Source organism: Calypte anna, chromosome 15, assembly GCF_003957555.1.
Source record: "Calypte anna isolate BGI_N300 chromosome 15, bCalAnn1_v1.p, whole genome shotgun sequence".
In the NCBI taxonomy this organism is placed as follows: domain Eukaryota; kingdom Metazoa; phylum Chordata; class Aves; order Apodiformes; family Trochilidae; genus Calypte; species Calypte anna.
In genome coordinates this window covers 11,516,740-11,529,154 of record NC_044261.1, presented here as the reverse complement: position 1 = coordinate 11,529,154, position 12,415 = coordinate 11,516,740, and the positions used below count along the sequence as shown (strand labels likewise).

The 12,415-nt window shown below is 62.8% G+C and overlaps 2 protein-coding genes across 2 annotated transcripts; both read left to right on the top strand.

Moving 5' to 3' along the window:
* The first annotated feature begins 3,174 nt into the window (after positions 1–3,174).
* Positions 3,175–8,139, top strand: SEC14L2 (SEC14 like lipid binding 2). The gene is made up of 12 exons (XM_030460268.1): positions 3,175–3,295; positions 4,578–4,653; positions 4,739–4,782; positions 4,926–4,985; positions 5,073–5,261; positions 5,919–6,014; positions 6,123–6,183; positions 6,271–6,354; positions 6,485–6,591; positions 6,686–6,825; positions 6,918–7,087; positions 7,738–8,139. Exons 1-12 carry the CDS (start codon positions 3,242–3,244, stop codon positions 7,881–7,883), a joined length of 1,227 nt encoding a protein of 408 aa, XP_030316128.1. The 5' UTR covers positions 3,175–3,241; the 3' UTR covers positions 7,884–8,139.
* An 807-nt stretch (positions 8,140–8,946) lies between these two features.
* MTFP1 (mitochondrial fission process 1) lies at positions 8,947–10,603 on the top strand. The gene is made up of 4 exons (XM_030460272.1): positions 8,947–9,032; positions 9,657–9,784; positions 9,861–10,093; positions 10,396–10,603. Exons 1-4 carry the CDS (start codon positions 8,981–8,983, stop codon positions 10,469–10,471), a joined length of 489 nt encoding a protein of 162 aa, XP_030316132.1. The 5' UTR covers positions 8,947–8,980; the 3' UTR covers positions 10,472–10,603.
* The last annotated feature ends 1,812 nt before the right edge of the window (positions 10,604–12,415 follow it).

Sequence of the window (12,415 nt, the reverse complement as noted above, 5' to 3'; positions counted from 1 at the left end):
GATAGGGATAGGGATAGGGATAGGGATAGGGATGGGATAGGGATAGGGATGGGATAGGGATGGGATAGGGATGGGATAGGGATAGGGATGGGATAGGGATGGGGATGGGGATAGGGATAGGGATAGGGATAGGGACGGGATAGGGATGGGGATGGGGATAGGGATAGGGATGGGGATGGGGATAGGGATAGGGATAGGGATAGGGATAGGGATAGGGATAGGGATAGGGATAGGGATAGGGACGGGATAGGGATGGGATAGGGATAGGGATGGGATAGGGATGGGATAGGGATGGGATAGGGATAGGGATGGGATAGGGATGGGGATGGGGATAGGGATAGGGATAGGGATAGGGACGGGATAGGGATGGGATGGGGATAGGGATAGGGATGGGGATGGGGATAGGGATAGGGATAGGGATAGGGACGGGATAGGGATGGGATAGGGATAGGGATGGGATAGGGATGGGGATGGGGATAGGGATAGGGATAGGGATAGGGATAGGGACGGGATAGGGATGGGGATGGGGATAGGGATAGGGATGGGGATGGGGATAGGGATAGGGATAGGGATAGGGATAGGGATAGGGATGGGGATAGGGATAGGGATAGGGATAGGGATAGGGATAGGGATAGGGATAGGGACAGGGATAGGGATAGGGATAGGGATGGGATAGGGATAGGGATAGGGATAGGGATAGGGATGGGGATGGGATAGGGATAGGGATAGGGATAGGGATAGGGATAGGGATAGGGATAGGGATAGGGATAGGGATGGGATGGGGATGGGGATGGGGATAGGGATAGGGATGGGGATAGGGATAGGGATAGGGATGGGGATAGGGGCAAGAAAAATTGCTGAGGTTGGGATGGAGACCTAGAGCAGGACCAAGCCAGTGAGCAGGACAGGAAGAGGGACAGGGATGGAGACTGGGAGAGGGGAGGGGACAGGGCCCGGGACTGGAATGGGACAGGGACAGGGACAAGGGCTGGGAACAGGGGCCAAGATGGGGACAGTGACAGGGATTGAAACAAATACTGTCACCAGAACAGGCACAGGGATGGGGGCAGGGGACAGGGACTGGGACCAGGACAAGAACTGGGAATGGGAGAGGGCCTGGGAGACAGCTGGACAGGGACTGCAGAGTGGGACTCCAAAAGGGACAGGGACAAGGAAGAAGACCAGGATGTGAATCAACACCGGGACAGGGACAAGGATGGGGCTCGGGGACATGGCCTCCCACGTCCCCACTTCCCCATGGACACAGGGACACCACAGGGAAACGTGGACATGGGGACACAGCCCTGGGTGCTTGGGGACACGCATGACCCCCACAGACCCCCCCGTGGGGCACACCCTGGCACACATCTGGGTGACACGGGCACGTATGTCCCCCAAAATCCATCTGCCCCCAGACTCCCTGCCTGTCCCTGTCCCAGCAGGTGCCAGCAGCCCCTCTGCTGTCACCACCCCAGCCACGTGTGTCCGGCACACATGTGGGATTTGCCAGTGAGATTAACTGTCACACGGGTCCTGGAGCTGACCTGCTACAGGCAGGGACACGGTGGGGACAGGGATGGGGTGCTGTGACACTGCCTGCGGGACAGTTCTGGGTGTGTCCCCGATGTCCCCATGGTCCCCAAGCCTGTCACAATCCTGTGGGGTTTAATGGCAGGGCGGGCAGGACATTTCCGCTGGCACCAGAGCCGGTTTGACCACGTCCCAAATCCCTGTAAACAACCACCTGGAACCCTCCGGCTCCAGGGATGGCTTGGGAAAGGTGGTGGCTGGTGGCAGGACCAGGGTGGCTTTGGTGGAGGAGCCCAAAATGTTTGGGTTTAGGGCTGTTGGCATGGGTGCTGCCCCGAGGAGGGACATGGTGGTGACACCAACATGGGGTGTGGGTGGCTCTGTGGGATGGGCTGTGGGACATGAATGGCTCCGTGGGACATCCATGGGACACAGGTGGCTCCATGGCATGTGGAAAGCTCCATGGGACATTCGTGGCTCCAAGGGACATCCACAGGGCCCTGGGGGACATGTGCATGGCTCCCTGGGACATCCACAGCTCCATGTGTCCCATGTGGCTCCACAGGACTCCTGGGAGGTGACACCGGGAACAGGGGAACCTGCCCCTACTCAGGACCCCAAACAGAACAGGTCTGTGGGTACCAGGGCTGGGGTCCCCATCACGAGGATGTCCCCTTACCATGGGGACCGAGGGCCACTGTAGGTGAAGTGACAGTGAGAGGGTGAACTCTGTCCCCAGTGCCCCTGTCACCTGTCCATGTCCCCAGTGCCCTGTCCTTTCATCCTGTCCTGCAGCTCCTGTGCCTAAGCTGTCACCCTGTCTCCACCTCTGCTCCCTGACCTCATCACCCATTCCTGTCCCCACCCCTGTCCCCATCACTGTCCTCTCTCCCTGCCACCTGTCCCCATGTCATCATTCCCTGCCCCGTGGCCCCACACCCCCTATAGCTCCATACTCCCTGTCCCCCCATGCCTCTCCATAGCCCCCTGCCCACCCACAGCCCCAGTGCCCTCTAACCCCCCATATCCCTATAGCCCCCATACACTGCCATATCCCCTATACCCCCCATACCCTCTGGAGACCCCTATTGCCCCCATCCTCACCCTAAAACCCTATAGCCCTCTCTGACCCCATACCCCCATTCCTTCCCCATATCCCCTATATCCCCCATACCCCCATATATATATAACCCCCAAACCCCATAGCCCCAATGCCCTCTAAGCCCCCATATCCCTATAGCTCCATACACTCCCACATCCCCTATACCCTCCATACACTCCCAACCCTCCATACCCCCCATACCCTCTGGAGACCCCTATAGCCCCCATCCTCACCCAACCCCCGTATAGCCCTCTCTGACCCCATACCCCCATGCCTTCCCCATATCCCCTATATCCCCCACACCCCCGTATATATATACATATACATATAACTCCTATATCCCCCATACCCCCCAATGCCCCCCTATAACCTCCAAACCCCACACACGCCCATACCCTACACCCCCTCATGTCCCCTCTGTCCCCCCATCCCCCCGTTCTCCCACAGCTCCTACTCCGGGCGGGGCGGTACCGGGGGGGGGGGTTCGGGCAGGGTCCAAGGCTTTGAGGCGGGCCGGGGCGGTACCGGGGGGCGGTGCTGCCGAGGCCTCTGCACCCTGGGGCGGGCCGGGGTTGCCGGCACAGCGGTTCAGCCCGGTTCGGGCCCAGCATGAGCGGCCGCCTCGGGGACCTGAGTCCGCAGCAAGCGGAGGCGCTGGCCCAGGTGAAGGCGAGGGAGCGGGACCGGAACCGGGACCGGGGGCGCTGCGGGGGGAGTGGGGCCGGGTCCCGGGTAGAGCCGCTCCGCATCCGCGGCTACGGGCATCACTGCTCCGGTCCGGTCCGGCCCTCGGGCTTATCCCGCCGGGCCCGAACCCAACCCCCCGGAGGCACCAACCCCCGGGATGAGCTCCCACCACCCCCCCCCCAGCGCGGAACGGACACCCCGGGGCTCTCGCACCTGGACCATCTCCTCCCCCCCCGCGGAACTGGGCACCAGCACAGCTCCCGGACCCCCAGGATTGGGCACCAGTGAGCCCCCAGACCCCCGGGACTGAGCATGGGACCCCTGGGACTGGGCACCAGTAAGCCCCTGGAACTGGGCACCAGCACAGCCTCTGGACCCCCGGGACTGGGCACCAGTGAGCCCCCCATCCTTTTTCCAGTTTCTTCCACCGGTGACCAGAAAGCCTCCCAGGTCTGGGGTCCTGCTCGCCACCCAGCCTGGTGGCCGTGCCACCCGATGCCCCCCTTCCTGGGTGTGCCAGACTTTACCCAGACGGTCACACCCCCTCCCAGGGCAATTCTGGATCTTATCGGTGTCTTTTCCACCCAACCGAACCTCCTGGGGAGGGCGATGACCCCCGGTCCGGGGGGGGGCAGGTTGGGGTCTGGGGGTTCAGGTTGGGGTCTGGGGTGGGGGGCAGGTGAGGTGCCAATGCCCCCTGCCTGTGCCTGGTTGTTGTTCCCCGGGTGAGGAAGCTAATCCCGGGTTTAATTACACCTAAATCCAGCCCGAGCTAAGCTAATCAAGGCTCATTAAGGGGAAGGCCCAGCCTGGTACAGAGATTTGGACCGCAGCCTGGCTGGGAGGGGAGCAGGGCCACGTGCTGAGGGTGCCCCTGGCACCCCAACCCTCCCCTTGCCCACCGCGGGTGTCACCGGAGCTGGGGGACACACGGGGACTGCTCCCATCCCACGGGGTGGCAGTGGTGATGGTGGCAGGAGGGGCACCCAGGGGGAGGGGGGCTGGTGGGACCCTGGGTGGGGGAGCCGGGTGGGTGGCAGCCCCCCCTGCCCCCTTGCACAAGGTCTGGGGACAGTCCCTGCCAGGAGAGTGGCACTTGTCACAGCAGCACCTGGTGCCAGGTGTCCCTGCTTTCCTAGGACAGTCCCAATCCTGGATGGGACTTTTTTTTTTTTGGAGGGGGCTTGTGAGGAAGGACAGAGAGGGGACAAACCTCCAGCCTTGGGACCCCTTCAGGATGTCCCTCTTCCCCACACAGTTTCGGACCAACCTGCAGGACTTGCTGCCCTCCCTGCCCTCCCAGGACGACTCTTACCTCCTGAAATGGCTCCGAGGTAACCCCAGGGTGAGGCTGGGAGCCTCTGGGGGTGATGATGACACTGATGGTGACACTGATGGTGACACTGAACTCTCTTGCAGCACGTTCCTTCGACCTGCCCAAGGCAGAGATGATGCTGCGCAAGGTGAGAGGACACCCCCCCAGCAGGCTCCCAGTTGTCACCTCGGGGGGGGGGGGGCAGCATGCTGTGGGCCACCACTCTGTCCTGTCCCACGGGATGGGCTGTCCCCAGACCCCTTTATCCCAGTTCTATCCTCCCCCTTGCAGCACGCCGAGGTCCGGAAGCACATGGATGCTGACAACATCATCTCCTGGGAACCCCCTGAGGTGGGTGTCCCCAGAAGGGGATTGTCCCTGTCTCCCCACCCCAGGAGGTGCCTGGTGGACCCCCTGAGCCCCCCGTGCCTCCCGCAGGTGATCAGAAAGTACATGTCTGGGGGGATGTGTGGCTATGACCGGGAGGGCAGCCCCATCTGGTACGAGATCGTGGGGCCGCTGGATGCCAAGGGGCTGCTCTTCTCAGCCTCCAAGCAGGACCTCATCAAGAACAAGTTCAGGGACTGTGAGATACTGCGCCGGGAGTGCCAGCAGCAGAGCCAGAAGGTGGACACCCATCTTGCCCATGTCCTGCCAGCCCCACCACCTCATCTCCTCACTGGCCCCACCAAGCCACATCCCCACCAGACCATGTTCCTGACAGCCCCTTAAATCCATCTCCTGTCCATCCCTACCCACCTAATGTCCTCTCCATCGCCTTAAATCCATCTCCTGTCCATCCCCACCACCCAGTGTTCTCCCCAGCCCGTTAATCCACGTCCTGTCCATCCCCACCCCACAGTGTCCTCCCTACCCCCTTAAATCCATCTCCTGTCCATCCTCCCCACCCCAATGTCCTCCCCATCCCCTTAAATCCATCTCCTGTCCATCCCCACCACCCAATGTTCTCCCCAGCCCCTTAAATCTATGTCCTGTCCATCCTTACCACCCCAGCCCCATAAGTTCATGTCTGGTCCATCCACCCCAACCCAATGTCCTCCCTTAGCCCCCCAAGTTCACACCCTGTCCATCCCGCACCTCAGGTCCCCATCTGTGTCCCTGTCCCAGCACCCACACCACTGGTGCCCCTCTTCCCTGCACCAACACTTGGGAGGAGGCTCTGGCCAGGGGGAACCAGCCCATTGGGGACCACCCTGTCCCCAGGGATGTCAAGGAGACCCCAAAAGGGCTGGGCACTACCTGACCCCCTCTGTCCTCTCCCAGCTGGGCAAGAATGTGGAGATGGTGCTGATGATCTATGACTGTGAGGGCCTGGGCTTGAAGCACCTCTGGAAGCCTGCTGTGGACACCTATGGGGAGGTGAGGGGCTGGGGACTCTGGTCCTGTCCCATGGTGGTGACACAGGGCTCTGGGCTGACTCAGGGCCCCAAATTTGCTCCATGAGCTGAAGTTCTCCCCATCCTGCAGATGCTGACCATGTTCGAGGAGAATTACCCTGAGTCCCTAAAGCGCCTGTTCATTGTGAAGGGTGAGTTGGGTCCTGGGGTCCTGCTCCCCCCAGCTGGGTGCTGACCACCTCCCTCCCCCTATAATGCCACTGCTGTCCACCCCTCAGCCCCCAAGATCTTCCCCGTGGCTTACAACCTCATCAAGCACTTCCTGAGCGAGGACACCCGCAAGAAGGTCGTGGTGCTGGGATGTGAGTCTTGACCCCTCTGCTTTCATCCCACCCAAGGGTGAACCCCCAGCCTTTGAGAGGGGGGGAGGTGTCCTAAGCTGGCCTGGGGCTCCCATCCCCCCCCAAACCTTACTGTCCTACACCCCCCCAGCCAACTGGAAGGAGGCCCTGCAGCAATACATTGACCCCGAGCAGATCCCAGTGGAGTATGGGGGGACCTTGACAGATCCCGATGGGAACCCCAAGTGTCCCAGCAAGGTAGGAGAATCCATCTTCTCCCCCACCCACCTTGCTGGGTGGGCACAGGTAGTTCCCTCCCATCCCTTTGTCCATCTCCTTTGTCCTTTTCCAGATCAGCTATGGGGGGGAAGTGCCCCAGAGCTACTACGTCCGGGACCAAGTGGCCCAGCAGTACGAGCACACGGTGGTGGTGAGCAGGGGTTCATCCCACCAGCTGGAATACGAGATCCTCTTCCCTGGATGTGTCCTCAGGTGAGGAGACAGCTCCACGGGGCACGGGAACACCCACCCACCCACCCAAAAGTGTCCCCAGACCCATGCTGGGACATGGCTGCCTCTCCCAGGTGGCAGTTCAGGTCGGAAGGAGCCGATGTGGGGTTTGGGATCTACCTGAAGACCAAGGTTGGGGAGAGGCAGCGGGCAGGGGAGATGACTGAGGTTTATCCCAACCAACGCTACAACGCCCACATGGTGCCCGAGGATGGGTCCTTCACCTGCTCCACGCCTGGCATCTGTGAGAGACCCCCTGTCTCCGGGGGGGGGGACACCCAACAGCTGCTCCATGTCCCCATAACCTGCCCCTGCTGCCCCCCCGTCTCCATAACGAGACCCATAACCAACTCTTCTGCCCCCCTCGGCCCCATAACCCAAAACTGCAGACCCCTAGTGCCATAGTTCACCCCTGCTGACCCTTCAGCCCCATAACCCACCCCTACTGCCCCCCAGCCCCATAACCCACCCTTATTTCCCCTCAGCCCCATAACCCACCCTTACTGCTCCCCAGCCCCATAACCCATCTCTAGTTCCCCCCAGCCCCATAACCCACCCCTACTGCCCCACTAGCCCCATGACCCATCTCTGCTGTCCCCCAATCCTTACCGTCCACTCAGCCCCATAAGCAGCCCAGCTACCCCCCAGCTCCATAACCACCCTTGCTGTCCCCCCATCTCCTGCAGCACCCCCTAACCCCATAACCCATCCCTACTTCCCCCCAACCCCATAACCATCCCTACTGTCCCCTTAGCCCCATAACCACTCCTGCTGTCCCCCCAGCTCCTGCAGCACCCCCCAACCCCATAACTCACCCTTACTGCCCCCCAGCCCCATAACCCCCCTCTGGTGCTCCCCTCAGCCCTATAACCACCCCCTCCTCCCCCCCCCCAGATGTGCTGCGTTTCGACAACACCTACAGCTACCTGCAGGGCAAGAGGGTGAGCTACAGCGTGCAGGTCCTGCTGCCCGACACCGCCTCTGCCCACCAGATACAGAAGCTGGGGGGCAGCGAGGGGACCCCCAACCATAGCCCCTAAGCTGGGGAACCCCCCGCATCGCAGGGGCTTCCCCCCAGTCCCCTGTTCCCCCCCCCCCCTCCCAAGGCAGGGGTCGGGAGGATGGAGGAAGGAAGGAAGGGGGCTGAGCCCCCTGAGCTGTCGGACCGAGGCGGGGGCTGAGTGGGGCCGGGGGGGGCTGCAGAGCTCAGGGTCCCCCCTCTCTCTGTGCCTTATGGGGGTCCCGAGCCCACACGCTGCTGCATGGGGTGGGGGGAGTAAAGGGATGGTCTGAGCTGACTCTCCTCTCGTTTTGTCCCCACCCCCTCTCCCCAAATGGATGGCTCCTTGCTGCTGCCCCCAGCCCCATAAACAACCCCTGGCTCCATAACTGACCCCCAGCTCCATAACCAAACCCCCAGCCCCATAATCAACCCTCAGCCCCATAACCAGTCCCCAGCCCCATAACCGACCCCTGGCCCCATAACCAAACCCCCAACCCCATAACTGACCCCCTGCCCCCTAACCAAACCCCCAGCCCTCTAACCACCCTCTGGCCCCCTAACCACCCCCCAGCCCCATAGTCCCCTCCAACCCGATCCCTACTTGGTCTCTGCTGTTCCCCCCGCCCTATAATCAGAGCCCCGCTGCCCCCCCACAGCCCCATTTCTGCTCCTTGCTTGTGCCCCGTAACCCCCCAGCCCCCATAACCCCCCAGCCCCCATAACCCCACAGCCTCCATAACCCCACAGCCCCCATAACCCCACAGCCTCCATAACCCCCACAGCCCCCATAACCCCCACAGCCCCCATAACCCCTCAGCCCCCATAACCCCTCAGCCCCCATAACCCCACAGCCTCCATAACCCCCACAGCCCCCATAACCCCCACAGCCCCATAACCCCCACAGCCCCCATAACCCCCACAGCCCCCATACCCCCACAGCCCCCTCCCCGCACCCCCCTTCCCGCCCCTTTCTGCCCCCCCCATCCCCTGTGACCACGCCCCCTCCGTGCGGGAAGCCTTAGGCCACGCCCCCTCTCCCAGGGTGGGGAGGGGGGGGAGGGGGCAGGGCCTGGTGACGCTCGCGCACAGGGGGAGGGGCCGGGGCGGGCTCGTGCGGCGGCGGGATCGCGCGCGATGGGGGCGGCGGAGCCCGACCTCTACCGGGACACGTGGGTCCGGTACCTGGGTGAGCACCGAACCGGCACCGGGCACGGGCAGAGGGCGGACACACCGGGTACCGGCACCGAGTATCGGTACCGGGCACCGGCACCCGGCACCGGGTGCTATCTCGGCACCGGGTACTGACACCGGGCACGGGTATAGGGCCCGGCAGCGGGCACTGACATCGGGTACCGAGCACTGACATTGCACGCGGTACCGGCTGCTGACACCGGGTAGGAACCGGGTGCTGCGTCGGATACCGGGCACTGACACCCGACACCGGGTGCTGGCTCTGCACCGGGCACTTCAGCAGGGACCGGGTACTGGCACCCGGTTCTGACCCCGGGTACCGGCCGTTCACACTGCACCCCGGTAACAGCACCGGGCCGTGCCACTGCACGTGACACCGGGTGACAGCACCTCACACTGACACCGAGCACCGGGACTGCTCAGTGGCACCGGTACCGGTCACCCACAGACCAGCTGTGCCGGTGGTCACGGGGGTCCGGTGTGACCCGGCTGCTTCACCAGCCTGTGCAGGATCGATCCTGCCGGTGGCACCAGAACACCCTGGGGGGACACGGGGACATGCAGGGAAGGCAGAGGGACACCCGTGCGGTCCTTGTCCCCACTGACCCCTGTCCCCCAGGTTATGCCAATGAGGTGGGCGAGGCCTTCCGCCCGCTGGTACCGGTACCGCTGGTCTGGGCCAGCTACGGCGTGGCTACCGCTTACGTGACTGCTGACGCCATCGACAAAGGCCGCCGAGCTGCCACCGTGAGTGTCACCTCCCCCCCGACCCCCCACCCCCATCATCACCACCACCTCCCCTGACTCCCCCTGTCCCCCCCAGGCTCATGCCCAGGACCCTGCGCAGGTGACCCGGGTGGGGGTGGCCGTGGTGGACACCTTCATCTGGCAGGGTCTGGCCTCGGTGGCCATCCCCGGTGTCACCATCAACCGCCTCTGCGCCGCCTCGCTGGCCCTGATGGGGACACTGACCCGCTGGCCCCTGTCCCTGCGCCGCTGGGCCACCACTGCTCTGGGGCTGGCCACCATCCCCCTCATCATCACCCCCATTGACAGGTGAGGGGACACATGGGGACAGCTGGAGCAGGGGGGAACTGTGCCCAGGATGAGCTCACGAGCAGGGGGGACACGGGGTGACAGTGGGAGGGGGGTGGAGGGGGTGTCCCCATCCCAAAGGGGCTTTGCTGGGGTCTGGTGGGGACACAGGGATGAGCTGGGATTAGTGGGATGAGGTGGCACTAAGCCTATGGGGACATCTGGAATGGGTGACATTAGGGATGGGGTCTGGGGGGGCATTGGGGATAGGCCCAGCCAGCACTGTCCCCTAGGTCCCCCCCTTGTCACCACTCTCCCCCCAGGAGCGTGGATTTCCTGATGGATTCCAGCCTCCGGAAGCTCTACCAGGCACCAGGAGAGCCCCCGGCCCCACACTGACCTCAGGGGACACCGAGGGACACACTGATGACCTTGGGGGCTGTCACCCATTCACTGTGAACCCTGGCTCCTGTGACAGCCCTGGAGCCACCAACCCCACCCCATGGTCCTAATAAACCATTTCAAACCCGAGCTGCTGGGGAAGGGGGTAGTGGGAACCCAGCACCACATCCCCTCCTTGGGGACACACACAGGGGTCCAGCTGAGGTGGGGTGACCCTATATGCCCAGAGCTGCCCTTCATCCCTCCACATGGGACATCTTGAGGACTGTCCCCAAGGAGCTGCTCCCACTTCCCAGATCCGATACCTCCAAGGACCCAGATTCCCCCAGCCCCATTTGTTGGGGTCATGCCACCTAGAAGCCACTTCTCCTGGTGCTGCAGCTTCCACAGGAGGTGGCACGTCCCCAGCCTGTGGTGGTACCTACCTGGTACCACCTGGAGAACCTTTAGAGGAACAAAAACCACCCCTTACTGAGGAGGAAGGAGGTCACTGGTTCCCCCAGTGTCACCCCCAGGTCCAAGCTGGAACCCCTCCATCCCTCCACAGCCTCATGGGACATCCTGAGGACTGTCCTCAAGGAGCTGCCACCACGTCCAAGATCTTCAGTGGTGCCACCAGAGACCCAGATTACCTCAACACCATGGCCCAGGGCTGTGCCGCCACACCTGGAGCACACACACACCTCCACCCCCAGGTGTGGCTCCTGGGGAGGGTGGCACATCCCCAACCTGGCGTGGCATCCACGTGGTACTACCAGAAGTTTGGGAGAAGAAAAAAAACCCCACACTTTATTGGGGAGGAGGAAGAAGGTCACCAGCTCATGCCAAGCCCTGGTCAGGAGCCTCCTGCTCCCTGGGGACCAGAGCCCTCACCACGCTCTGCAGCTCAGCATGGAAGGGGGATTGGTGCCTCTGCCATCTCAGTTGTCCCCGCTGTCCCCTGCACAGGTGCCAGGTGGCCCAGGTCAGCCCCAGCAGGGTGGCTGCCACCAGGACACTGCTCACCAGGGCTACCCCAGCCAGCAGGAACCTCTTCACTGTGTGACATGGAGCTGGGGACAGCAAAAGCACCAAACCAGGGGAGTCAGGGGTGGCTTTGGCACCAGGGGTGGCAGCCTTGCTGCCATAGGGGAGGGTTGGTGTCCTCTCACCTTCATCCCATGGCACCTTCTCCTTCTGCACCAGCAATGGTCCAACCTTCTCCCAGTGGAGTGTCCCCTCTCCCAGGAAGCCTGCAGGGGGACATGGGACAACCTGTCCCAGCTCCAGGACACAGGGGGCCACCACAACCCCACCCCAGTACCTGGCAGCTCTGTGGAGAGGGTGTCACCAGGGGGACAGACAGTGTCACAGCAGTGGCACAGGGTGCTCTGGGAAGGGTCCATTGTGTTGTGCCAGCTGGGAAAAGAGGACACAGCTGGTGGGAGGGCTCTGGGGGTCACCAACCTGCACCCCAAAACCCACATGGTGCCACACCAGTGGGACCCTCCACTTCTACACATCTTGGCCACCCCAGAGATGTCTTCCAGGGGACACCATGCACCCCCCCATCCATCTGCAGCTGCAGAGAGCCAGGACCTCCTGGCTACCCCAGATCCCAGGTCTGTGCCATCAGACCACAGTGGGGTGGCTCGGTCCCCCAGATGGGTCCCCTTACTTTGTAGGGTCTTCTTCTAAAGCACCCATGGGTGCTGGGTGGGTGGGGCACCATGAAGGAGCCCTCAGGAGGGTGAAGCTCACCTGGCTGTGGTCTGGCTGTAGATGCAGGACCTGGCACGGTGTCCCCACGCTCTCAGCAGACAGTGGATGTAGATCTGCCAGGACACCAAGCAGAATGTGCCACCACCACCATCATCAGGGACCCCTTCCGTGGGGTTGGACCACCCCAGGGAAGAGCAGGGTGCCTCAGGAAGGGCACTGGGAACCCCAGGTCATCCCCAG